The following is a 27,080-nucleotide window of genomic DNA, read 5'->3' on the forward strand; positions in this document are numbered from 1 at the left end:
CGTTGCGCCCACTGCAGCCTGAGTCGCCAATGAAGGGGTCTGTTGCAAAGGGGCTGAGGTTCAAGTGATGATTTCATATGTTGCTAATGCACGTCTTGCAGTCGATCTCGCCGTGGCCACCAAAAAGACCCTTCTCCGCATGGAAGCAGGCTGGGAGGTCCTCGTCCTTTTGGTCGCTCTTCAGCGTCCAGAGGTGCTTGAGAACTGTCGCCCTCTCAAGACGCGATCTACCTTTCTTCGTAATTAACATCGGTGGGTGCCCCGCCCCTTCCACCATTTCCCACTTCTAATTCTACGTAGAGTTGGATGACAATGGAATCGAGCTCGCGTGATGATACCCCACTTCCTTCGCTGTCGGCCTGCTCGTTTACGAATATTCTTTAGCAATTCGTACGCTTGTTCTATCGGTATGATGCAATTTATTTACATTTATCTCTCACATTCGGAATCAGAGGAAAGCCTGCTTGATCAATCTTCAACGTGCGTGACATCCATCATCTTCACTTGAATTATCATCTTCTCCCCCTCGCTATGATCAGCTAATCTTTCTCGTGGAAGCCTGAATATTCTTTCTGTGCGCTGGACCACACAATGCTTGTTCAGCTGTTTCCAACTGTGATCAGGCAAGGTTGCATAAATTCTGAACATGCCTCTTGCGCCCTTCTGATTGTTAATAGATCGCGCATAAGTCTTTTTCATCCTGCGGAGTCCAATCTTTCTTGCGCGAGTCTGAATCTCTCTCAACACTCATTCCAGCTTCCCTCAATTTACTGGGCATTCATCTCGTGTTCAGCTGTTTTTCCTCTCTGTTTATCAGGCAAGTTTTTGTCAGTTGAACATTCCTTCTTACGCGCTGAATCTCATAAGACTTGTTTAGCGTGATCAGGCAGATCTTTCTTGCGCGAGTGGTCTGAACTTTCTTACGAGCTGAATCTCTCACCCTCAACACTCATTCAGTTTCCCCTCGCTTTAACCAGGCGATCATCTTGTGTTCAGCTGTTCCCACTATCATCAGGCAAGTTTTTGTCAATCTGAACATTTCTTCTTACGCGCTGAAAGATCACAACTTAGATGGCGCATAGTCTTTTTCATCCAGCATCGGTTTTCCCGAAAGAGAGAAGGAGACCGACTGTGTGGGTAAGCTTCCATTACATGCTCCATAACCCATTCTCTTACAGGCCGAAGCACCAGCGGACGACGTTTTCGAGAGCGTCAAGCTTCCATCCTCTGTCAAGACTAACATTTCACGCGATAACGAGTCGTGGACTTGACCGCTTTGTGCGGCTGCGCTCGATCGTCGTGGCACAAAGTGCGAGGGTGGATGCTTGCATGTCGCCAGGAGTGTAAGCTCGACGAGATGTTGGGATGAGTCTGTTTTTGAATATAACAATGTAACACTCTTCAATATTTATTTAACAGCCATAAGTTTCAAATCTCAAATCGGCATAGAAGACGCACTTCATATCCCATCCCACCCACTCTAATCATGGTTTATACCCCCTGCTGTATCATGAACTCTTGTCTTTTACATTTACAGGTGTACCCGCGCAGTAGCCAAGAAGGGCGAGCTCAGCATCTCCCCCTCGTCCATGGTTCTCCTTGCACCCAATTTGCACCAACTCCCATCCGCCCACTTCGGTCTTAAGGACCAGGATACCCGGTTAACCGCAAGCGTTACCTTCGATCTCATCATGTCCTTGTACCGCGCAATATCTTCCTATATAATTACGACACCTTTTGTATTTCCCTGGCTTCTCGTTGACCGCGTGGTAGAAACGATGCCGACCTACTCCCCTTGATTCCTCTCATGTCTCTCTAGAACAGATACATGCGTGTTAATGTTTTAATGTTTTTAACCGATGCAATTTTGACGCTTGTTCAGCTGTTTCCCACTGTGATCAGGCAAGTTTTGCATAAATTCTGAACATGCCTCTTCCGCCCTTCTGATTTTGAATAGAATCGCGAATGTTTGGATGTGCTTGTACCGCGTGCAAAATGCTCGTCAAAGTGCTTTCCCAACACAACTCCCGCACACTATCTTGTACATCCACGCCTTATGATCTTTACCCTCTTCTTCTGCGTCGACGTCTGTCACTGGACGTGGAGGTAAGCAATAACGATTCGTGATCGTATCTTCAGTGTCTTACAACCGCACAGAAGACATATACGGAAACGACATAAAGAGATACTCGCACGATCGACTACATAATCTGAATAATTGGATTGACGGTGGCACGCAGAAGACTGCAAGAAGATACGTGGTTCCTGGTCGTTGAACCCCTTGCAAAGCATGACGGCGATTACTATGAATACTATTGTGCGAACACAGAGCAGCACATAGTTGCTTGGTTTGATGCTTTCGACGCAAGTTGCTTTTTCAGGAGTGTGCATCCGCACGGGAGTGGAACCATAAACGTAGGTTCCAATGTCCTATCAACGCACGCTACGACTCAAATGCATAGGTCTGAGCTCGAAGCACAATTTGGTAATAATCGGTCGATGGAATAATAAAATACTACGATTGACACCTGCATATAAATCAGGAAGCATGTCGATTTTTTTCCGCGTCCATTACAAAATAACGCCTTCTGATGCGAAGGATCTACGAGTTTCACTTGGAATGGTTTTAGCAGGTAAGACATCTTCGTGCAGATACCACAGAACTGATTTGAACATGTATTACAGAAGGACTCACCTTGGAACAATCAACTGCAGCTTCGTTGTTTCGGAACAACACCAAAGTGGAGAAAATAATATCTTGTATCATTAGATTCGGTTCGTCACACGAAAAATGATAGCGCTTGATTTTACTGACCGGAATCATTCAGAAGAGTCATCTTTCGTCCAACAAATTCATGACTGAGCAAGGAGTAGCATTTTGCGGTACGTCTGCTTCGCCCCACTTGTACGACGAGATAATTGAAACCCGCCGTCAATAGGAAGGATATGGAGCATCTTACGTAAGGTTTCCTCGGCCGATGCAGCTCAAGTTTTGCAATAACTTATAGGATAAGGCCATCATCAATTCTTAAACTACTACGGTTTACCGGAAGCTCGTTTTGATGCGGACTCATTCGGTGGAAGGATTGAAGCGAAAGCGAACCCTTCCCCTCTTACTGGCGACAGCTGCAATGTTCGGGGTGCCAGCACTTGTTTTGGAACATATAGAAAATATCCATGTCGACGGCATCGTCAAACTCACTCAATATCAGGCAGTTCGTTGACTGTTTCAATGACGAGAATTTGAAAACATAGCACTTTGGTACGCGCATCTCCCTATATTGAAATTGGAAAGCTAATCAAGTCTACGTCTTCCATTATCAAGGCTGGTGTTATCATGGCCGTAGACGCTGGCATACTTGCCATTCCAGATTTTGGATCTCAAGTGATAACAAGGACATTGTGTTCTCTTTCACTCATTTTCAGTGTCCACTGTATATTGGCAGGTGTCACTGCTCAACACTTCGGTGAAATGATGAAGTCTCTGGAATTTGCAGTATGTGTAATCTAGCACAGTTATCTCTCTATGCTAATTCGATACTACATGTAGTCTCAGCATCTCAATGACAAGCGCACTAGAGTTGCGGTCATTTACAGCGCTCCCAGTCTATTACGGACAACCAGGTAATCAACTTGTCATAAGGCGTACAGATGACGTTAATCGTAAGCTGACAGCGTGGCTTTATCTACTCTAGGCTTTCTTGCAGGAATCTACACATCCCCCAGGTCATTCGTCAATGACGATAATTCCATGCACGATCGTCGTTGCCATCCTAGGAGGTTTCTTGTTCTGGTCATCAGCTATCACATTCCAACAGCATTTGAAACTCGAGAAATTATATTAAACAAGTGTCGTTGTAACATAACACTGTGGGTAGTACACTCGTGAAATCCAGTGAATTAAATCACTATATTCCCGTAGCGGATGCCTACCTGAATTAAGTATGTTGCCTCACTCAAATCTAGTCACTTCTATATCGCTGAAAGGACCAACTTGACATACGAAATTTTCCGTGGAGTCTTCATTCATTTTTACTTGAATGTATCACGGAACATACAGCGACAACATCACTGCAAAAGGACTGATGCAATCACTGGAATTGTACGATTATTGATGCTGATGATGAGTGAGGTAATACAGTACAGGTAACAGGAGTACAGGTAACAGGCGAATGTAACGAGACATCTAGTGCATAATCAGGGAGACACGAAGCAGGACAACATTTGTGATCAATCGAGAAGCGGCATGCATGAAGAATAATGATAGAGACAATCTTGAATGAGTTGGCGGCGGCAATTTGAGCAACATGGTTGAACAACAAGCTATTGGTGTCGAAGAAATGGTGAGCAGAGATGAGGACCTGGTGTGTAGTGGTAGCGAATCCAGTGAGCTGAGACAGAACCTAGCAAGCAGGGACAGGTGAAGAACGGCCGGAAATGTGGTGAAGAGAGACGGATGAAGAACTTGGTTCAAGGAGATGGTAGGCACACACCAAAAGCTCATTTGCGCGACTGTGAAAAGATAAATTGTTAGTGAGATGGGATGCCTAGAGAAAACTCACCCTTCCGCGTCTGGTTGGTCGTGACCGTGAAGATTTAGGCCGCGGTACTGGAGTACTAGCATGAATGCTCTCGGGCTATGTGAAGCAGTAAGGTGAAAGTTGACAGGCAGAAAGTTCAAAAACGCACTGGTTCAGACAGCTCCGATTCACCATCGTCGTGATATGCTGCATCATCATATGATCCAGAAAACTTAGAGGGACCCGCTGTTGGTTGCTAGTGCGTGACGACGTAAATGTGAGCTAAAATAAACAAAGGGTTGTCAGTCTAAGGGCCAAAAATGACGTACCGCTTTTTGCGCGCACTGCTGGGCCAATGATCTGAGCAGATTTTTTTTTGGAGGCCGTGGGCGCCTCTCCTCATCGATGTCTGAATCCACTAACATCAGACTCATCAATCTGTGCGCATATATGCGGTCAACCTTGAGCATTCAATTGACTAAGTAGCTCACCTCAGAGTCGTCCAAGTTTGGGTGCTGCTTCTTAGTGTACTGTACACGATTTCGAAGATAACAACCCATAAAGTCGTGAAACGGCCAATTGTCACGGAACTTTGCGAGATATTGGTGTTTGTGTTGTGCCCGCGCATAGTTGCAGTAGCATATATTCACTGAAAAAACATGAAACACTTACATAGGCTAAGAGGAATATCACCGTAAGTTTGTCTTGTTGTTTCAGAGTCCGTGAAGTATCGAGGTATCGATTCGTATATTTCCGTGCCATCATCTTATCAAAATGTGAATTATTAAAAGTGCCATCAGTCAACAACAGTACTCACTCTTAACGCGTTGTATTTCCAGTCATTTCCAGCCAATCCCATGGCCTGTTGGAGACTATATCCTCCTTTGAGTTCTGATCAGCCTGCTTGACCCTTAGGCTTGTCGATCTGCTTCTTCACATGCGCTGTGGGGCTGAGCCTTCTGCGATGATCATTTCCTGACATGTGTGTTACTTCTATTCCTTCTGATAAACCGAAATCTGACTCACATTGCAAATGCCGAAGCTCGGTTTCCAGTTGCCTGAGATTCCTTGCAGCCCTGTCTGCCTTTCCAACTGTTTTGCCCTTGTTGTGGGGCATCGTTGATGGTGGTGGTGGAGAGGTGCACAGGTTAGTTGTTTGATTTGTTGGTCTCCTTTGTTGATGTGTTGTTTGTCACGTGCACGTGACAACTTTCTCGTGTGAGCCTAGTCTCTCACTTCTGATTTTCAATAGATGGCGCAATGTGTTCCAGTAACCATCCCTCCATTTATCTACATATGTACATGCTGATGTTTTCCAGCAAGAGCGCTACATCATTTGTCCTCAATTTGTTCCCTGCCCTTATTGCTCGGGATGTTCTTGGTCGTCGAGGTCTCCACCTGCTTCTATCGCTAGCTCCATGAGCTTGTCCACTAATTCACTGAGTATGTCGATGTCATTCTTCGTGTGTCCTTCCTTTCGGCGTTCCATATTTAAGTATTCGTTGATGGCACGTCGGGAAAAGTCATCAGCAACTTTAGCCATCGGAGGCGGAGTCATATACTGATGGATGTGGTCGACTGACCATGTTACCGCTCTGTCCTGAAGGTACAGCTCAGTTATTTGCTGCTAACAAAACCATTGATGTTGACTTACGATGAACCCTCCTTTATAGTTCACTGCGAGGAAAATGCTTGTAGACAGAAGAACGAGCACTTGGGTCAGGATCATCAACATGTGCCATAGCCACCAATAATCCTTGGAGGGTGTCTTGGACGCCTTTCGAGGCGCATAATCATATGTCCATAGCTTGATTGTGGTATTTCCCCGGCCCTGCGCTGGCGAAACGCTGGCGATCGTGCAGCGGCCATTGAGATTGTGGGTCTGGAAAATCCCAGTCTTCAGTGACTTCCTTTGTCGCCATTTATCACCACTTACTGCTATTGTCTGCACTAGGCCGCCATTTGCGTGACGGAGAGTCTCCAGTAGCTCTCCTGCCTTCCTGTCGAATATGTACACCAAACCGTTGTCACTTCCACCCGCAACCACCCTTCCTTCTTCCCCGAAGGCCACTTGCTTGGGGACCAACATACTCGGAACAGCAGTCGTGAATGTCCGAACGGGCTCCTCCCCTCGTCTTCAAGACGATACATTGTAAAGCCATCCGTCGCGTTATCTACGACGAATAAGCCCTTCTTGAGGTTGACTGCAGCATGCCCACTTGAAGGATTAGTCAGTGATCCGCACATCGGGTGCAGCAGTTGGGTGGACCCTTACATGACTGACTGACAGCTAAACTCTCTCACGACAGTACCGTCTTTGCCCTCCAGTTTAATGCTGCTCGACGCTTAGTATGATGCGAAAATGCTGCAATGGAGCCTTACAATTTTCCGTCGTAGAGGCCGAAAACGTAGATGTCGTAGTTGTCTGCAAACGCTACGGACTTTGGTACCGTATTGTCAAGCCAAACTGCGAAGACAGACTGAAGCTGCGAGTTGGCGTTGAGCAGGAGAACTTGGACTATCTTGTCTCTCATTCCGACTGCAATCCGCGTGTTGGCCTCAGAAGAAGTCGAATCCCATGATAAACATGTGATCTCGAAACCTGAACCAAGCCTCCTCGCGCAAATTTCCTGGAATCGTTTCTGTTGAGATGTCAACGGAAGGTTCGACCACGCCCAACTAAGCTTACATCTATGACACTTCGGCGCAAAAACACAACGTAGCCCAGCCCAGTTCCATAACAAAGAGTCTCCGTGGTGGTTGGCCTAGTCAAGGTCCAAGCCGCACAGCTGACAGTTCCTCGTGATTCGTGACGATGAGATGAACAGGCAAGTTCTTTACGAGAATTGATATCCCAAAGTTTGACACCTTCAGTGCCTTGTTATGTGTCAGCATTGTCCCTCCGGAGTGAGATGTATACTTACCACCGCAGGCGAGCACCTGCCCATCATTGGAAATTGCGAGCGCATGGACAGACCTGCTGGGGACAGACAGACGAGTTAGAAGCTTGTAGCGCTGGTTTGACTTTGCCCTGATCCAGAAAGAAGACATGTTGAATGACACGCTGTAGTCGCCCCGCTCACAGCGTATTTATTGGCCATTTCTTTTTCTCATTTGTCTTTTAGCAATTGTAATTCTTGTTCGAGACGTGACGCTCAATGATTGTCTTTTCTCCTTGGTAATTATTGTTCGAGACGGATACATGATTTGACGTCAAATTAATGATTTGATCTGGGCCTCGAGTTAGTCTGTACTGCTCGTCAACGAGTCAATGGTGAAGCGAATAGTCTAAATCTTGTCTGCATTGAAGCTTGAAGATCCGGCATCTCTTGATTTGTCTTTGAAAGGTCTTTTGTGTTGCGTCACCGCCCAGCAATCTTTTTGTAGTTCAACATTCCAAAATGCTAAGGGTAGCCACTGCTTGGATTGGATTGGACCCAATAATTGTTCTCACCCGATATGGCAGTTCAAACCAAGTTCAAACATTCAAATTTCGCTCAGATAATAGATACTTAGTATAATATAATTATTCTCTTACATCTCAATTATCTGTGTACAATGCGCAACAGTTCCACAACAGTTCCCCCCTTCTATGACCAGGAGCAGTCTGGTGCTCCACCACTATTCCCCCCAATGCTCACGGACCAACTTGAGCTGCTCGGCAGCATCCATCGCCCGACTACACTTATTGCCGATGAGATCATCGTTTCTATCGTGAGCCTGAGGACACCGCCCGCACTTGCCCCTGAGTTCAAAATAGCAAAGCGGTCGCGCAAGCCTGATTACTCCTCTCCATACCCAAAGAAGGCCATTCGGGCTCGCTCCCGTTCAATGACGCCTAGTATATGTTCGGATTCACAAAGCTCTTCGAATCATTCTTTCGACAGCGGCTCCTCAACTTCAATCACACCTTTATCAGAAGACTCAAAAATCCCTAAGCCCCTCGGCGAGGCTGGGGGCTCGGGGCGTGGGCGATACATTCTCTATGATGCATTGAATTGGAGTCCAAAGAAATATACAGAATTCAAGGTTTGCAATGTACATGCTTGCTCTCTGTTTCAAAGCTCACAAGGCACTAAGAAATTTATGTATGTTGTTATCAGCAATGACCTCACAACGACACAGTGCGCTTCTGCGCAAAGCCCTGCTCAGTTGGAGGTCGTACGGAACAAGGTAACTATGAAACAGCCTCACTGTGCGGGTCAAGGATCTCATGGTATGTTAGGCTATCGACAGGTTCCCAGACCTTGAAGATTATAGCGATTTATGGCCGGTGAACGATATTATCACGACACGACTGAAATACACGTCGCGTCACGTCACGCGGAACTTGAAGGAGCAGGAGATGACTGCGAGTGTTCGAACGACAGTTTGTTTGACATCTATGTTTTTGGTATCACAGCTAATACTCCTACAGGAGGACTAATGTACGACTGTATCGTTAGCCTTCAATGCTCCCTCTGCTGTCGCACTGCACTGACATACTTGTGGTGGTCGCACTGCACTGACATACTTGTGGTGGTCATAACATTTGAGTAGAATACATATGTAAAGAATGTCCTCCTTCATATGAACGTGAAACTTCGCAAAAGTTTGCTATGTTGTTCTGCGGAGATCTGCACACTTTGCGCGAAACTGCACTGATGGATCGATTGTTCTATCAGTATGGAGTGGGTTGCTTCCTCTTCAATGTAAATCACTCCTCCGCAATTGATCATGAAGCCGATATCTGAAATCACGCCTGTAAAAACAGTGAGTTCTTCAGTGAGGATGCATTAATCATGGAGATCAGAAACGAGATAGTTGTTAAAACGTTAACACGCGTGTATCTGTTCTAGCGAGACATGAGAGGAATCAAGGGGAGTAGGTCGTCATCGTTTCTACCACGCGGTCAACGAGAAGCCAGGGAAATACAAAAGGTGTCGTAATTATATAGGAAGATATTGCGCGTACAAGGACATGATGAGATCGAGGTAACGCTTGCGGGTACCGGGTATCCTGGTCCTTAAGACCGAAGTGGGCGGATGGGAGTTGGTGCAAATTGGGTGCAAGGAGAACCATGGACGAGGGGGAGATGCTGAGCTCGCCCTTCTGACTGCGCGGGTACACCTGTAAATGTAAAGACAAGAGTTCATGATACAGCAGGGGGTATAAACCATGATAGAGTGGGGTGGGATGGGATATGAAGTGCGTCTTCTATGCCGATTTGAGATTTGAACTTATGGCTGTAAATAAATATTGAAGAGTGTTACATTGTTATATCAAAACAGACTCATCCAACATCTCGTCGAGCTTACACTCCTGGCGACATGCAAGCATCCACCTCGCACTTTGTGCCACGACGATCGAGCGCAGCCGCACAAGCGGTCAAGTCCACGACTCGTATCGCGTGAAATGTTCGTCTTGACAGAGGATGGAAGCTTGACGCTCTCGAAAACGTCGCGCTGGTGCTTCGGCCTGTAAGAGAATGGGTTACTGAGCATGTAATGGAAGCTTACCACAAGTCGGTCTCCTTCTCTCTTTCGGGAACCGATGCTGGATGAAAAAAAGACTATGCGCCATCTAAGTTGTGATCTTTCAGCGCGTAAGAAGAAATGTTCAGATTGACAAAACTTGCCTGATGATAGTGGGAACAGCTGAACACAAGATGATCGCCTGGTTAAAGCGAGGGAAACTGAATGAGTGTTGAGTGTTGAGAGATTCAGCTCGTAAGAACGTTCAGACACTCGCGCAAGAAAGATCTGCCTGATCACGCTAAACAAGTCTTATGAGATTCAGCGCGTAAGAAGGAATGTTCAACTGACAAAACTTGCCTGATAACAGCGAGAAAACAGCTGAACACGAGATGAATGCCCAGTTAAATTGAGGGAAGCTGAATGAGTGTTGAGAGATTCAGACTCGCGCAAGAAAGATTGGACTCCGCAGGATGAAAAAGACTTATGCGCGATCTATTAACAATCAGAAGGGCGCAAGAGGCATGTTCAGAATTTATGCAACCTTGCCTGATCACAGTTGGAAACAGCTGAACAAGCATTGTGTGGTCCAGCACACAGAAAGAATATTCAGGCTTCCACGAGAAAGATTAGCTGATCATAGCGAGGGGGAGAAGATGATAATTCAAGTGAAGATGATGGATGTCACGCACGTTGAAGATTGATCAAGCAGGCTTTCCTCTGATTCCGAATGTGAGAGATAAATGTAAATAAATTGCATCATACCGATAGAACAAGCGTACGAATTGCTAAAGAATATTCGTAAACGAGCAGGCCGACGCAGGGAAGTGGGGTATCATCACGCGAGCTCGATTCCATTGTCATCCAACTCTACGTAGAATTAGAAGTGGGAAATGGTGGAAGGGGCGGGGGCACCCACCGATGTTAATTACGAAGAAAGGTAGATCGCGTCTTGAGAGGGCGACAGTTCTCAAGCACCTCTGGACGCTGAAGAGTGACCAAAAGGACGAGGACCTCCCAGCCTGCTTCCATGCGGAGAAGGGTCTTTTTGGTGGCCACGGCGAGATCGACTGCAAGACGTGCATTAGCAACATATGAAATCATCACTTGAACCTCAGCCCCTTTGCAACAGACCCCTTCATTGGCGACTCAGGCTGCAGTGGGCGCAACGGCAAGGCTTTTGAGCGTTTTAAGGAATGAAGGGGTCCCACGATTAAGGAGGTATTGATCGAGGTTGTTGCGGAGGTCGGCGCTTTTTAATGTAGCGTAGATGAGGGTCAGGAAGGATGATAGACATAGGGAACGCGCTGAGGATGCATCGCAGAGAAATGGCATCGCAGAGACTAAAGTAGTATTTGTTAAGTAACTCTGGGAAATCATGAAGGACGAGGAGTCGGAGGGAGCCAAAGGGCAAATCTCACCTCACGGTTTTCGGATAGTAGGCATGAAGAGTTGATGTGAAATGAGGCAGAGAGAAATAAGCTAAGCCTAAATATTCTGCGGGGCTGCGGTCAGTGTCACATGAAGCACGTCTATGGAGTGACAACGCAGCTTCTGGAGCACATTAAGTTGTATTTTTGAAGCCGACGTGCGTCGCAAGAGATACGCAAAATATATGGGCTGGCAGTTTCTTTTGTTTTGCTTATGTATCCTAGTAGGAGAATGAAGTGGGCGACTGAACAATTAGGTTACATAAAGAAACACAATCACAAACCACATCAAGACTTATCTTAATCTCGCGGAACAGCATGGTGTTCGCCAATGATTCTATGCAGGCCAGACCCATTCGCACTGAATTGGAAAGGCTTCCAGTCGACACATACAACAATTGATGGGCAATGGGCGGGCAATGGGCGGGCAATGGGTGGGCAATGGGTGGGTGATTTATTTAATCTGTGGACAAAACTTAAAGTTTTGTCATCACATTTTGTCTGTGGTGTAAACTTTAAATTTCAAGAGGCGCTTAAATTGCGCACACAACTTGAAATATTAGCAACCATATGGTCATAGCCCAAACTACACTGAGAATTGTCACAAACGTTGTCATGACCCAAAAATAGGATTGTGACACATGCACATAGGGTTATGGTTGACGGAAGGATTTCCGGAAATGTTGCATAGACCATAAATTAAATATAACCTCGACACCGGCCTTCCTGGGTATTGCTGACAGCCGAGCCAACCTTTGCACAAGGTCTGCACAAGGGACGAGCAACCAAGGGAGCAAAATAATACCACAATGTTAGCGCGGTAACATGAGAGAAAGGTTAATATCAGGTCCCATCGACACTTCATCACCACCGCATGTATACCATGGTGACATTAAAACTCAACTATATATATCAGAACATAAACTTCCAGCAACGGTAAAAAATATGGGAGCAATCCATCATTATTATCACGGTGTATCTAAAGTATAGTAGGACATAACATAAGAATCACCAAATAAGTTTGCTATGAATTGTCTTTTGCCAGTCCACAGTCACGGAGTCGAGGGATGGAGCGAGGGACGTTGTACTCGGGTATTTTCGTACGTCAGCTTGGAGGACCTCTGTGAAAAATCTATACAAATCAATGATGAGATCAAATTAACGCACAAAATTCAAGAAGCAGTGAAACACACTGTTTAACGAATTCTTCAGCTGCCTGTGTCGTAGATGTATTCTTCTTAGCGTCGTCCCTGAGCTCACCCAAAAGAACATCAATATAGCTCCAGTATTGATTAAACGTCCAAGTGCACTGTGTGATTGTTGAAGGGCTGGAATCGGCCTCGTCACCTTCCATATCTGCTGGCACGTGTTCATGGTTGCTGTTCAAAGTGACTTCCTCTTGGGACTTTGCGCTCTCTGCAACGACAGTCCGGAATTGGATCAGTGAAGAACGCTAGATTAGAGTGAGTGGAAGACATGGCGGGGTTTGTGAATCAACTTGCCAGAAAGGCCACACGAGACCAGTGTGCTGAAGTAATCTCGGTGCAGTTACCTGATAACGACCGACAGAGCGCATGGATATTTGATCCTCTATCAGCGGAAGTAACGATCTGTGTTCAAAACGTTAAAAATATCATAGCAGCTCAGGAATCGACAAACCTTTTGTTTCATGCTTCCGCGCTGCTGCGTAAGCAGTTCCTTAATCATCGAGTCCAACTTATTCATAAGTTCGAGATCCTGCAGGGCGGCGAGGGGTATCTTGAATACAGAAGGGTGTTTCTTTACGAATTCCTGGAACATGTTAATCTTTATTTGTCAGATAAGAATAAAAAAACTCACAAAGAGGTTCTGAGACAAGTGCATCACATATCCTGAGAGATTCGGAGACAATAGGCAAGCGCGAAGCCTGTCGGTGAGTGATTGCTTGAAGCAATGTAAGAATAGTAAATATATGAGAGTCAGACCTGTACCTTGAATTCCGCCGAGCTAATGAGCTCACGAGCATCATCTCTCGCCTTTCGCTTGTCTAGGGCAATGAGATGCCCCATGATGTTTAGTAGCATCTCCTTTTTGGGTTTCTGCATGGATGGATGAATTTTAGTACGCTTATACTGTACATCCTGATGATTTAGACTTACTGTAGCAAATTCTTCTAGCGCATCATCAGGTAACCCATTGGTCCTGCAAACGTCTGTAGCGCAAGTCTTGAGCCGCTTGGTCTCAGCCTCTGACTCTGTAGATTCGATCCGTCGTCTGACCTCGCCTCGTGTGACTGACCGAAGTGGTGTTCGTGCCGCAAGTGGGGATGACGGCGGGCTAGATGTAGCAGCCCGGGGGAACAATGGTACAGGTGCTTGTTGGAGTCGGAATTGACTGAGGTAGCTCATACCCAGCACTGCGCGATGAACACACTGAACAGAGACGGTGTCAGAGTCAGCCCGAACGTGATGCGTTGCACGTGACCAAAAATCCATTGGCAATAAGTACAACTGATATTGGTAAATTTGAATCTGCGTAATCGTACTTGTTTAATTCAGATTCCTTGACACCATTCACCTTGTCTACTAGCCACTACAGGTCACAATTCTATGGCCACGAGAATTTGGAGGGCAGGCGGTGCCTGTAATTCGCCATATTTCCTGGACAGAATTGGTTTCAAATTTTGAGTCGCAGTCTGTCCCACAGCTCATGGTGAGTCTCGAATCGTGCGCAGCGCTGACACACATTGAACCTTACATTCATGCAGATACCCTTCTTGCCACTTCCGCCATCTTTCAATCCCTTGTCCGAGGCCAGTTGGTCTGTGCTCGCCAGACAGGTGGAAACTTGGCTGGTTGACACCATTTGGGACGTTAGAGCGCCTGAGTGGGCTTGGGGCTGTGACGCATTCTGGATGGCATTCATTGCCGCCAATCCAGACTTTCCTCGGGGGCCCTGGCCTAACTGGAACCCTAAGATCAGTTTGGAAGGGAAATTTATCAAGTCTTGGACGGCGGACAACCTGACTATACCAGCTGATAGCCCTCTCAGCCAGGACATCCTGGATGAGATTCGCACAAGTATATGGGATGATTTTCAGCTTATTTTTACCGTCCCTCCGTTTTTGTAGCGTGTTTCATCTAGTTATATTTGTTGTTTGTAAATTAGATCAATCAATGCTTGCCCTCGTTCTGCCCGATCATGCTGTGAAGCACCGGTGTTAGAGTAAATACAGAAATACAGTAATACGATAACACTATGACTGTATTGCAAACGCACAACATAGGTGTGAGGCCAACCAGACCTCAGCATTTGACCCTGTCGCAATGTTAGGCTATGATGGTTTGTAATATGTTAGTACATGATAGTGGACCGTCCCTGACACCATACTCGTCAGAGAGGATCCCAATATCTGCTTGACCTTTGCTACCAATATCCTTTTATGGTTTGCTTCATGCCGCCATTACTACATTGATGGAAATACTTTGGTAAATGTATATATTATGATAGTACTGGGGTTCGCCATCAGCAAACCCAGGGTCCTCTGTACAACCCTGGACAGTGCTGGACAGAGCCACAGAGCCCACAGAGAGGGTTCTCTCTGTGCAGCTCTGTACAGAGTCGTACAGTGTAATGTATGATACTGTACAGAGCTGCACAGAGCGGTACAGAGTGTTAGCTACACTGAGCAAAACAATACAGAGCATTGGGTAGGCCAGACAGGAATACTGCAGAATGCTCACAGCATCACTACAGAAAGTGCACAGTAATTGAAACCAAACAAATCATGATGTCATTGCGTCATACTACAATCAGGTATCCTACAAAAATGCTAAAAACACGATCAGTCCAGTTGGAGTTTCAAGCCCCAGTCATGGTGCCTGTTTGGATCATCGCGAGTCAGGATTCTGCATAGCCGTCAGAAAATGATACAAATGATAAAAAAGCTTCACAATACCCTGCAGTACGAGCCCATTTCTTTCTGGCGGCCCGGCATTTCTTTGCATGATAGTGGTCCTTCTGCACATCATGGTAGAGCTGAATGACGCTGTCGTAGATGGGTTGATATAAATCGGCGACGAATTTCATTTGCTTGTAAGTACCGGTCTTGTACTCGTCGATAGCGGCAGCAAGCTAGTTAGAGATGAATGAGCGAAGACGATTATCCGAGCCTGAGATCACATACCGCAGTCGCTGCAAGTGCAACGGCACCTTCGGGGACAGCATCGGCGAACAAGTCTGGAAATGACTTCGCGAGCGTGTTCTCACCCTTGTAAAAATAGGACATACAAAAGCTGCCCAGGGCCTTGTTTGCAAGATTATTGGTCCTGCCCTAATACACACCGCGTGAGTCAGTAAGTGCGGGGCTATTTCTCATTAACCTGCCTGTGCATCTACTCCATCCCGTAGGAAAGCACCATTCTGCAACAATGTTTTGACGTTGTCACGCACCTCCCGCTCATAGTCGTTCTCGTCGTCAACATCGGGTGGAAGAATTTCGTAATGTGCCAGAACAATCGGACGCGCAGCCTTTTTCATTTCGGAACGCATAGTAGCACGATCGTCCCATAGCTAAAATAATTGTTAGCGTGATCCGACAGAGTAAGAACACAAATACCAGGACTGCCATATCAGATTTATATTCATCCCAGTATCCGTCGTCAACACCAACACCCTGGGATCCAAAGTCTTCGAGTGTTTCTAAGAGATATTCAATACCCTTGGTTTTGAGAAAATCACTGCGCTTTGACGCTGTGCTAGTGAGCAAGCCTAGGCGTGATTTCTTCTTTGCGGCCTCTAGTAAATCCTTCCAAGAAGGAGGATAGAAGCGAATGTTCTGCGCAGTTGCTTTGATCATCCGCGTTCTCTTGCGTGGTACTACAACCTCCTCTTCAGAAGAAGATTGAGCTGAATCTTGAGTAGTAGCGCGACGACGCAAAGTCCTCGAGCTCATCCAGGTCAGGCATGCGAGGGCGACAGTTCTTTGCGCGATGGTCTTGGAGGACATCTCGGGCATTGTGTGAGCTGTCGGCGACTCGTGAGCGTGCACAAGTGAATTCATCTGCATAAGGCAAGTGGGCAAGTTCAGTAGCATGATGGACACATGCATGGGATATCTTACCATCGTTGCTATCTTTCGAGGTGTCATGATCCTGGTGGGGGTCGTCAACAAAACTGTCACCATCATCCTGGTCTACACCCAGATTATCAACATCAACATCCTGGTCCGCCTCCCCACTATCACCATCATTGCCATGGTCCACCTGCACGTCATTAGTTCTAGCATCCGAGTTGTCCAGATCAGAATTGTTAGCATCCACATCGTGATCTTGTTCCCGAGTCATAGCCCTCATCGCCATGTAGAGGAGCCTCGGCATCTGAAATATTCATCCGTGATGGACGAGTGTAATCGGATTCCAGGTCAGTGGGCGGATTGCTGTCACTGGTGACGGTGTGTCGAGGGATGTGTTTGGACACCGGTGGGTTTACGACTAGCATTACAGTGAGGACGTGGATCGTGCGTTCTGTGAATGAGCACCAGCGGGGGTGTGTTCAAGAGGGACAGGTTTGGATGCTGGTAGGGCACGGCTAGTATCTGACTTGGAATGATGACGCAGATTGTCGTGTTTCCGCGAATGGGCGCCAGTGAGGGTGCGTTTGGGCGTGTTAGGCTGGGAGGATCCTGATGGTGTACTGTTGAACCTAGAGAGAGCACGGATGAAATGGCATTCGGAGGTCGCAGGTGGAGGTGGGACAAAGCCAAACCTTGAGTCGGGACTACGAGGATGCGAAGTGGGCTTGTCCTCAGCAACACGCTGTGGTAAGTTGGAGCTTGAAAGATGTCGTTCAGTCTTCTCATTGCTTGATGTCTTAGTCGCCTTGATTGGTCTTGCCCTTGGTTTGCGTATAGGTGCCTCCGGCACCATGACATTACTGGTTGGCTGTCTATCATCTCCTGAGCGGGGTTTTTCTTCACTGGACGTTGTCTATTCATCTGTGAGGACTCGAGCTTTTGAAGTTGGGTGAGGCGTCCACCTTGACCATGTTACTTCGCTTAGAGCGACGGAGGTCATCTGCAGTGCTACATATCAGTTTTGTTATATAGAATCAGTGTACTCACCAAGATCAGGTACTATGGTCTTGCGTTTGCCTGCCATCAAAACGTTGAACATGAACCCGAAGACAAGAAGTATAACATTCCATGTACTAGTAAGTACTACTTATTGAAACTCCCGCGCGGTAGTGCGGAAAATGGCGCTGGGGTACTAGGTACAACAAGAAATAGAACAAAATGGTCATGATGAAAGTGTAGTGAGCAGTGAAAGATATACGTCTACAGGGAGCCAAGTTCCATCCCCCTCACCAGACCTAGACATTGAATCATCACTACTCAGTCCAGAGGAAGACTCAGTTCCAGGTGTTGCTAGTTCCGAGGAGGAAACAGTCTCGTCGCTTGTGTCGGAGACGTATGCAGAGCTGATTGAAGATTTGGCGTTCTCTTGGTTGTCCGCCTGGACATGTCCAGAGGATAATGCCCTCCTGATCGAGGGCCTGGTATTCTCATCTGTGGTAGGATTGTCCACACGACGACGTTTCGTACCAGAGAATTGGCGACGGTACCAATCGCAGTAGCGGGCGTGGGCAGTTTCATAAACGGCAACTGACATGGAGGAACTGTCAAGCTCCCAATTGAATGTAAGTGCGCTGGGAGTGAGGAGATGCCTATGATTTACGCTGGGTTCGATTAAGTCAAGGGTGCTGCTCATCGTGGCTTTCACGAGATCCAAGCCATGGTTCAATGCGTCAGTCACATTGTCCATGTCAATATTCGGAAAAAGTGTCTGCAAAGATACTACTTGTCAGCATAAATATTCTTATCATTGCAACATTAGACTCACGCCGTGCGCCGTGGGAGGAGCAGCCAAGTCAATCCGCTGATCCCCAGACTTCACCCACACAAATAATCGACAGACTCAATATCAATCCACTCATGCCCCATTGCTATTACTGGCCCAAATAACTTGTCGGAAGTGCGTTCAGGTGCGAACTCACTGTAAGTCCGCACCGATCCCTCTTCACGTGTCTGATTCCAAGTAACGGAGTTTGCTGCGGGGGAGGCATATTTCTTCCTTTCTTTGACCAAGATCATAAGAATGAGGAGCTCTTCGTGCGATAGAAGAGTATCCTCCATTTTCGTCATGATGGCAACCCGAGACTGAGTGAATCCAGATTCGGCCATCCAGAGAAGTTGCGTCTCAGCGGCTGTCGTGGTTGTGGGTTTCATGGTCACCTGCATGTCGGGTATAGTGAAGAGGTGTTCGGAGTACATCCGACTATTGGTTAAGACGGAGGTCTTCAAGAGGGTTCGGTTGTACTGAATGCTGTGAGATGTCGGTGAAATGCGGGGCTTGAGCGAGGTATCTAAACTCCATGAGGGCCCGAATAGCAGATATGAAGTCGGCAGGGGCAGCACCAGCAATCACGCCAACGATATACCGTTGAACGTTGCGATGGTCTCGCCCGGTGGCTTGCTTCAAAGCGGAGATTCCCTCCTTGAATGCACGGTAACCAGTGCACACCTGGAGGAGCGCAAAACGAAAATCAATTTCCTGCGAGCCAACCACTGTTGTGCACCAGAGACGATCATGGTCCCAGAACATTTTATGGAGATGGTGAAGTAGTTCTGGAGTGAGGAAGGAGGAAGGATTTGCGGTAAGCCAATTCCTCCAGAATGGCAAGTCAACACCGTTTAGATTGTAGCGTTTGCATGCCTCGAAGAACGGGATGAGATCGGAAGGTGAGATAGATGTTATAATCGCTGCAATGTTGGCAAGGGTTGATGATCCATCACGAGGAGGGTGTCGGATTGGGTCTCCAAAGTCTTCACGGGTAGCCATAGTGACAGGCGATGAGTTCATAGTGGCGCATGCAATTACAAGTTCCTCCGGAGTATCTGCGACATAAGCAACGAGGGGGGTGAAGCAATACCTGCTAAAACCCCGTGGATCACTCATCATAACGCCAAGACGGGCAGCCTGCTTCAATGGCTCAACAACGAGGTCGATACATTGGTGAAGTAAACGGTCTGCGAGAACCCCATGCATGCGCTTGTTCCTGTGCAAGAACTTTGCAACAGGAAGCAAAGCAAGTGGGATATATGCATGTAAGGAGCCTTTGGCACGCACTCCAGGATCAATATTGGCGAGACTAACAAGAAGTGGATGCGCGTAACGGTTGCCAGCGATGTTGCTGACCTTGGTCTTGTCCGAGGAGAGGACTACACCAAGGAGGGATGCACCTTCAGGTAGGTCTTTCTGTGGTCTTGTTAGTTATACAGAACGAGGAATCAAGACACGAGACCTTACCTGAAGGTTCCAAGCATGATCGCCTGTCATGAAACCATGATAAACTCGAACCGCACGTTCGGCAGACTCGTAAACCTTGCATGGGATGAAATCAAAGCTGGCGGCCAACAGTGGGTGACTGAGAAGTGACTGCAAGCACTCGATTGCGTCCCGATAAAATATTTGAAGGGTTTTTGTCGTTGGAAACTCGGTAGTGATTTTTTGATACTTCCATTGAGGGGGAGCTGGGAGCAATTCAACACGTCCTCGGAGTTCTCGCGAAGAGCGAAATGACAACGGGAGTGTTTTGGTCTGAACATAAGTTTAGACGAAGAAATTTAGAGGATAGATGAACTCACAAATTCAAGATTGAGGTACTCGTCGATTTCGGCCATGCTAAGATCGGACCGAAGAATATACGATGCCATCTCCCAGTCCGGTTTGCTAGCGAAAGGAAAGTATTGGTTTTGCTCCCTCTCTGCAGCATATTCATCCTCGTTGAATTGGTCCATGAAAGTCTTCCCAACACCCCACGTCTTGCCTGCACCGTCATAAAACTCCACTTCTTCACCGTAATCTGCCTGCGAGCCTGAAGACCCATACTCCGCTCCAGTGTCTGCATCAACTCCATGGTCCATATACTCCGGGTCAAAGGTCGGGTCCGTGTCGTTGTGGAGAGGAAATTGAGGACTTGGAGCTTGTGCTGGTCTTAAGATGCGAACTAGGTTACCATCCCACTTGTAACAGTGAGAAGAAGGCTGATTCAGGTGTTGCAGAAAGCGTCCCTCATTCTTAAAACGCTTGCTGCAGGAGGGGCAGCGCATATCGAAGGTGCGAAGTAAGTCATTGAACTCATTTGGATTCAATATTGTCCCGGCAATTTCCGGGACGACGCAAACTGTAACTACAATGTCGAAGTGTCGTTCAAGCTATGCCTCACCATCTCAATCATCTCAATCCCCGTATTCGCTATGTCGAGGCCAACAAATCTCAGATTCTGTAACTCCTTCCGACATCTCAGATGATACATCTGACTCCTCGGAAGTGTATAATATGGTGAGTTATGGGCTGGATTCTAACACTTGCCTTGAATCAGTTTTATCTACAGTACATACGCCGCTACCCAAATGAACCATTTGACGCTTACATGGACTCAATGCCGGAGACTTCAGAGGAAGCATCTTACCTGCTCGAGATGGCACGAGCTGATCTCGAAGTTCGACGTCTCGAGAAGGACCTTGCTGAGCGGCTTCTTCATCAATTTCGCATGCGCAAACACCACCTACGACTTCGAGCGAAGAGGGCAAAGAGAAATTTTGGAGATGCGGAAGCTAATGTAGGGCGCACACGCGCTCTCGTGGTGAGGTGCGGGTTTGTCTGCTCAGAGCGGTCACTTTGGTCTCCTCGTCCAAAATCCACCATCAAGTCATGTAAGCGAATTCGTTCTTAAAATCGGTATGCAGTCGCTGATGAGTACAGCTGATTAGAATATCTGTCTGTTGGATGTTGCATTGTGACCATAGCCTTGTACTGTGTACATGATTGTCAATACATATACGCATTGCACATTTTATATTTTAGCTATCTGTTGAAGTACTTTATTAAATGAATATAAGTTGTCACGCTGTGAAATGCATTCTCCGAGATCTCGTGTTTTGATGAAGACCAGCAAGATATTGATATTAATCTATAATTTACATCACATTTTATCGCCTGACCCTGTGCACTGTGCGAGACTGTGCCGCACTGTCACTCTGTGCGCTCTGTGCGCTGTACCACTGTGGGGCTGTGCTAGTTGTGTCGCTGTGGGAATCTTGTATCCAAAACCGGTAGTTTGCTGATGGCACAGATCCCATAAAGGTATGATTACGCATGCTAGGTTCAGGTTTATCCCGATTAGCAGTGTACTAGTTTTGTTCGTCGTATTACACGAGAGTTAAACTTCAAATTTAAGCACACACATAAAATATGATTATATTTCTAATTGTCATTGACGTATAGTCGGTGGGAACATGGTTGCAGATACTTGATATTTTGCATTCCGCACAAAACACCGCCAACATTTAAAGTTATATGTCCCTCTTTATGTTAGTTTAAATTTTAAATTTATCTTAACATTCAGTACCACATAAAAACCTCTCCTAAACATTGATAACCCGATGTGTGAATCGAGCTCGCTTTGTCTTTTTAATATTGTACTCCCTGATCGATGATCATGGTATGGTCCTTTGGACGTCGCAGATGCAAGCAGGGAAGTGACAAAGAGACATCGAGTTATCTTTTGGCTGCTGCGGTGTGATATAAAACAAGATTCATAACGAACAAAGACGTGTAAGTTCTATATCATTTGTCTAGTACCTTGTCTTCGCATATAATCTTTATCGATCTTACTTACCAACTACAACTAGGGAAACCATCGCCTCGGCGATTTCCTGATGCCATTACAGCGGTGACGCGCATGCTGCTGTGTCGGATAATCGAGCCGGGCTTGTTACGGTGGAATTAAATTAATTGGCCAAACACGATGTTTTCAGGTCCATCGACAACGTTACCGTATAACGAAGAACCGTCGGTCCGTCTGCCAGCTCAGTGGGACATTGGAAGGCGGCCAGCCACGTCAATCGAACCGTTGAATACGTATTCCATGGCTGGTCAATGCCGATCTCATTATGTGTAAGTACTACAAATGCGCATGAAATAGAGAAATCCTTTCGAGTGCCACCCTGACTGTGTTGTGCACTGACGATGAAGCTCGTCGCTCTGCTTCTGCTGCCCTTCGCGGTTGCTCTCGCTAGCACTGTACCCTTTAAGGGCTGTCATCAAAAGGTGAAAGAGAATATCCATGGTCCACCCAGTGGGTGGTACAAGCATGCTCCCGCACAAAAGCACTACATACTCGAGCTCAAGATCGCTCTCCCTCAGCCCAAGTTCCCGGAACTTGAGCAGCACCTCTGGGAGATAAGCGATCCAAGTCACGCACGTTATGGGGCATACTTGTCGAAGCAAGAGACAGAAGCACTCATGACTCCCTACCCTGAGACTCTGGACGTCGTCGGCGAATGGCTTGCCTTACACGGTCTGACAGAAGAAGATGTTATCCGTTCATCTGCACGCGATTGGGTTACTATTCGTGTCCCAGTCGGTCTCGCAGAGAGATGCTGGATACTGTGAGCAAGGCGATGTCGCCTTCGGAGATTACGGTTCATTAACCAGTCGATGTCTAGACTTATCATGTTTACAAGCACGCTGAGACCGGCGAGAGTATCGTCCGGACCACGAGCTACAGTCTCCCTGACATCTTGCACCATCACGTTGATTTTATTCAGCCTACGACCATGTTCGCTCGTTTCAAGGCGTTCAAGAGCACGATGCACTGGGCTAACCAGGCGCAGCCTGTGGTCTCGAGCCCGCCGGGCGGAACGATCACAGGGCCTGCGGGCAATCCCGTTGATGCGAGCTGCAACTACACGATCACCCTTTCTTGTTTGAGGCAGTTGTATAATGCAGAGAGGTATAAAACAACTGCCACAAACTGCAACAAACTGGGTATCACTGGTTTTATTGGCCAGTATGCCAATAATAAGGACCTTCAACAATTCTACCAAGACCAAAATCCTTCTGCTTACGGTTCAAAGTACACTTTGGTTTCCATCAACGGTGGGTTGCAATCCGGGCACCGTCCATAGTAATATTATTCATTTGCTTCACAGGCGGAAAAGACAACCAGAGTTATGATGCGGCAGGAGATGAAGCCGACCTTGACACTCAGTTTGGTTTCGGACTCACATGGCCCACTCCCGGAACGTTCTACACAACTGGTGGCGAGCCCCCTTACATCCCCGACTTGCTAACGCCGAATAATACAAACGAGCCATACACATACGTGCGCTCAAGCCATCACGATTGCAGTTTAATGTATTGATGACTACAATCTTCAGTGGCTTGAGCACGTACTTTCACAGGATGATATTCCTCAAACGATCTCTACCAGTTATGGTGATGATGAACAGACTGTCCCGTATACCTACGCGATCCGTGTTTGCGCTGGTATGGCGGCTCTCGGTGCTCGCGGAGTCTCTTTGTTGTTCTCCTCTGGTGATAATGGTGTTGGTGATTCGAATAGCAATCCTGCCACGCAGATATGTAAATCCAATGACGGGCGTAACGTTACACAATTCCTGCCGACGTTCCCCGCTTCCTGTCCATAGTGAGTGATCTCTATAACCGAGGAGCACAACAGCCAATTTTTCGACCAAAAGCGTGACTTCTGTTGGTGGTACTGTCAACATCCCAGAGACTGCCGCATCCTTCTCCAGCGGTGGATTCAGCAACTATGTAAGTAATCTCTGCCTCACATAAAAAACCTTCTGACCCATCCATTATGTATAAGTTTGCTCGTCCTGCGTACCAGGAGGCTGCTGTCTCTGTGTACTTGGCGATGCTCGCTCCCGGCACCTACGAAGGTCTCTACAACCCGTAAGTCACCACAAACTGGTGAACGCGCTATGCACAATTGACCCACCATCTCCAGCACCGGACGTGTACGTTGACTCTTCAACTTGCAAATATCTTATGGCAACTATATTTCTAGGCATTTCCTGACGTGGCAGCACAATCAGAATACTTCTCCACCATTTCGAGGCCAGAGGAGTCCAGCCGGTGGTACATCCTGTGCTGCGCCCACATTTGCCGCATTTGTATCCATGCTGAATGATGCACGCATCAATGCTCAAAAGACTCCTCTTGGTTTTCTGAACCCATTCTTATATTCCACTGGCTACACAGCATTAAACGACATCACTGATGGGAACAACCCAGGATGTGGAACTCTGGGCTTCAATGTAGGTTATGTCTGTACGTTTCAAGTCACATTACTAATGTGATACCTGTGTGCAGGCCACTGTTGGATGGGATCCTGGTAGGTTCATGAAGGCAAACGAATTTATGATATGTCTACATGCTGATCACATCTGTAGTCACTGGATACGGCACACCCAACTTCGAGAAATTGAAGGAATTGGTCTTGGCCATGCCTTGAAATATATACGCACTAAATCCATATTGGTAGACAGGATCTACAATGCACGCACGTGCTTCGCATACATTCACTCCTGCAGGCCTTCAGGACAGTTTTATATAAGTGGGAAGACTACGTACTGAGCGATTCAAGGCAGTGACCATGCTAGTGGACAAAAAACTGCACCTTATGGGAAGAACTCATGATTTATCGAAGATTTGAAGATGAAACCGCTAGCAGCTTCAAAATCAATGAGTAGTGACGGTATGCCGGACATTGCCGAAGTACTGTGGTCCGGGGGTAAAAGGCTTTACGTGCTAGCTTCGCGCGTGGATTGAATCGTCCTTGTCATGAACGTAGATCCGGCTACACTCCACGAGCGGTGGGGTTTCGTTCCATCTCCTGGCATGCAGTGCCAACTCGACCGGCGCAATATCATATTTTATACAGCATAAAGTTTTAGTCCCACGTCTACTATTCTACCACATGAAGGGCGCCTTTTGGACTTTGTCAACTCGCACACTTGAAACGTGAATCTTGAACCTAAACGGTCAATGGCCACGGTAACTGGGGATGAGATCATATCTACTTCGCCGGAACGATTCATCGCCTCTCTAAAAGGCTCAACGTGTTACAACATGAGTCTACGTGGCCCGAGCTTGCGACAGAACGGATTGGGCATGGGTGTTGACCTTATGTTGATGATGCCCTTCCAAGCTGGCCCTTTTCATTGATTAATATCATGTCTCGTGCCAGTAACTTCAGGACAGAACAAACTGCCAGGACGTTAACCTTGCTTCTGAACTTTCGCGCAACTTTTCTGTTCAAGCTCCCTCGCCGACTGCTTACCAAAAAGCTCCCAGGTTCCTCATGCGTCTTCATATCAGTTCTTATCGACTATCGATGGGTCGCTGCATGGTCTCACGTTGCAAATTACTCTCCCGTAGGTAGACCTTCCTTCCTTCTATATCACGGTTGCAAATTGATTTATGGACGCCCTTCCTTGATGTAAATAGAGTTATGGTGCTGCAAGGGCCTAGGGTTACGTTTTTTCATTACCCAGACTCCGGATTGATGATGGAATTTTCAGCTGTCTGGCCGTTTTTCAGCTTGTTTCAACGATAGCGCAAGTTTCAACTATTTTGTTAAGATATGTTGCTTCTGTCCGCAACGCCGACACGTCACGTTGTACGTAGAGCGCTTGCTAGCCTCATGTTGATGATCCATACTCACCACGATCATCTAGTGCCTCGTGTACTTCTTATCGATCATTATCGATGGGTCACTACAAGGTCTCAGTGTTGCAAATGGACTATTGGGCTACTGGGTACCTTTCCTTGATTTAAATAGCGTCACGGTGCTGCTTGGGTTTCATTTCACACTGTCAAGATGGATCCCATGACTAGCAGTCTCACCATTCTTCAGCTCGTTCAGATGATAGCGCAAGCTTCAGCTCTTTTGTTAGGATATGTCGCTTCCGTCCGCAACGCCGACTCGACTTCTCGGAACCTGCTTAATGAGTTCAGCTCAATTGGCGGCGTCCTGACTACTGTTATGGAGATCGAGAAAGATGGCTCTCTTCCAGACAATCTCCGTCTTGCACTTTCAAATCTGATGGCCAACAATGGACCAGTCGCGAAATTACAAATGGAACTGAAGAACATTCTGCCAAGTGAACACAAAAGCAGGAAAATGAAGACGACAACCAGAATGGCGTGGCCCTTTAAGGAAAAGGCAGCAGCAGCAATCGTCAATACATTGAAGCTATACTGCGGCGAGATCACAAAAATTCTAGCGATAGATACATGGTGAGCTGACTCACTTGTGATGATCGCCAATACTAATGTAGCGTAAGGATCACACTCAATGAAGTCGATCGAGGCCTCAAGAAAGTCGATCTAGGAGTCCAGGAAGTTGGTCGAGAACTCCAGAATTAAAAGTAGCGCAAGAGGCGCAGGAGAAAGGTGGGACGATAAGTACCAGTTACCTTCTCGCCCTATTCAAATCTGTGTAGCTGCGGAACGTCAAAAGCTCCTTCAATGGATGAACCCAGTGCCTTGTGTTGAAAAGCACGATATCTCCCGTCGGGAGCGCAACGCCGCGACCTGTCGTTGGATTTTCCAGGCCAAGCAGTATAAGATCTGGAATAATTCCGAATGCGCATTCCTATGGCTGAATGGTCAACGTTGGTTTTATTCCATTCGCCATTAATTGCGGGTTAATGACGTTCGAAACAGCTGGGTGGAAAGACTATCCTTGCGTAAGTTTCAACAGGTTTGGAGAGCCTTAATTGACTTCTGAATAATCAGTTCCGCTGTCATCGACGAAATTCAGGA

The 27,080-nt window shown here is 46.9% G+C and overlaps 8 protein-coding genes across 8 annotated transcripts; 3 read left to right on the forward strand and 5 right to left on the reverse strand.

Annotated features, from left to right (window-relative positions):
• Positions 1 to 67: 67 nt before the first annotated feature.
• On the forward strand, positions 68 to 332 carry DFJ58DRAFT_737360 (uncharacterized protein; the record flags this gene model as incomplete). The annotated part of the gene is made up of 2 exons (XM_041386929.1): positions 68 to 239; positions 301 to 332. 2 exons carry the CDS (start codon positions 68 to 70, stop codon positions 330 to 332), a joined length of 204 nt encoding a protein of 67 aa, XP_041235164.1.
• Positions 333 to 1,531: 1,199 nt separating this feature from the next.
• Positions 1,532 to 3,401, reverse strand: DFJ58DRAFT_848739 (uncharacterized protein; the record flags this gene model as incomplete). The annotated part of the gene is made up of 9 exons (XM_041393672.1): positions 1,532 to 1,713; positions 1,791 to 1,815; positions 2,036 to 2,094; positions 2,259 to 2,430; positions 2,696 to 2,757; positions 2,816 to 3,001; positions 3,118 to 3,149; positions 3,203 to 3,276; positions 3,360 to 3,401. The coding sequence occupies 9 exons, from the start codon at positions 3,399 to 3,401 to the stop codon at positions 1,532 to 1,534; spliced, it is 834 nt and encodes a 277-aa protein (XP_041235165.1).
• Positions 3,402 to 4,091: 690 nt separating this feature from the next.
• On the reverse strand, positions 4,092 to 5,637 carry DFJ58DRAFT_848740 (uncharacterized protein; the record flags this gene model as incomplete). The annotated part of the gene is made up of 8 exons (XM_041393673.1): positions 4,092 to 4,403; positions 4,494 to 4,512; positions 4,563 to 4,637; positions 4,690 to 4,776; positions 4,850 to 4,929; positions 5,012 to 5,169; positions 5,193 to 5,285; positions 5,547 to 5,637. The coding sequence occupies 8 exons, from the start codon at positions 5,635 to 5,637 to the stop codon at positions 4,092 to 4,094; spliced, it is 915 nt and encodes a 304-aa protein (XP_041235166.1).
• Positions 5,638 to 5,880: 243 nt separating this feature from the next.
• On the reverse strand, positions 5,881 to 7,571 carry DFJ58DRAFT_737361 (WD40-repeat-containing domain protein; the record flags this gene model as incomplete). Its single annotated transcript, XM_041386930.1, has 8 exons — positions 5,881 to 6,120; positions 6,175 to 6,402; positions 6,457 to 6,610; positions 6,670 to 6,738; positions 6,796 to 6,855; positions 6,903 to 7,162; positions 7,210 to 7,397; positions 7,445 to 7,571. 8 exons carry the CDS (start codon positions 7,569 to 7,571, stop codon positions 5,881 to 5,883), a joined length of 1,326 nt encoding a protein of 441 aa, XP_041235167.1.
• A 780-nt stretch (positions 7,572 to 8,351) lies between these two features.
• DFJ58DRAFT_671897 (uncharacterized protein) lies at positions 8,352 to 8,946 on the forward strand (the record flags this gene model as incomplete). The annotated part of the gene is made up of 3 exons (XM_041382998.1): positions 8,352 to 8,549; positions 8,601 to 8,693; positions 8,746 to 8,946. 3 exons carry the CDS (start codon positions 8,352 to 8,354, stop codon positions 8,944 to 8,946), a joined length of 492 nt encoding a protein of 163 aa, XP_041235168.1.
• Positions 8,947 to 9,374: 428 nt separating this feature from the next.
• On the reverse strand, positions 9,375 to 11,077 carry DFJ58DRAFT_848743 (uncharacterized protein; the record flags this gene model as incomplete). Its single annotated transcript, XM_041393674.1, has 7 exons — positions 9,375 to 9,629; positions 9,818 to 9,977; positions 10,019 to 10,055; positions 10,325 to 10,392; positions 10,666 to 10,693; positions 10,756 to 10,843; positions 10,952 to 11,077. 7 exons carry the CDS (start codon positions 11,075 to 11,077, stop codon positions 9,375 to 9,377), a joined length of 762 nt encoding a protein of 253 aa, XP_041235169.1.
• A 1,334-nt stretch (positions 11,078 to 12,411) lies between these two features.
• Positions 12,412 to 13,203, reverse strand: DFJ58DRAFT_671892 (uncharacterized protein; the record flags this gene model as incomplete). Its single annotated transcript, XM_041382997.1, has 4 exons — positions 12,412 to 12,535; positions 12,597 to 12,856; positions 12,918 to 13,013; positions 13,063 to 13,203. The coding sequence occupies 4 exons, from the start codon at positions 13,201 to 13,203 to the stop codon at positions 12,412 to 12,414; spliced, it is 621 nt and encodes a 206-aa protein (XP_041235170.1).
• Positions 13,204 to 14,143: 940 nt separating this feature from the next.
• On the forward strand, positions 14,144 to 14,512 carry DFJ58DRAFT_671888 (uncharacterized protein; the record flags this gene model as incomplete). Its single annotated transcript, XM_041382996.1, has 1 exon — positions 14,144 to 14,512. The coding sequence occupies one exon, from the start codon at positions 14,144 to 14,146 to the stop codon at positions 14,510 to 14,512; it is 369 nt and encodes a 122-aa protein (XP_041235171.1).
• Between the last annotated feature and the right edge of the window lie 12,568 nt (positions 14,513 to 27,080).

This window comes from Suillus subalutaceus, assembly GCF_016647625.1.
Source record: "Suillus subalutaceus strain FC151 chromosome Unknown DFJ58scaffold_349, whole genome shotgun sequence".
NCBI classification, from domain to species: Eukaryota; Fungi; Basidiomycota; class Agaricomycetes; order Boletales; family Suillaceae; genus Suillus; species Suillus subalutaceus.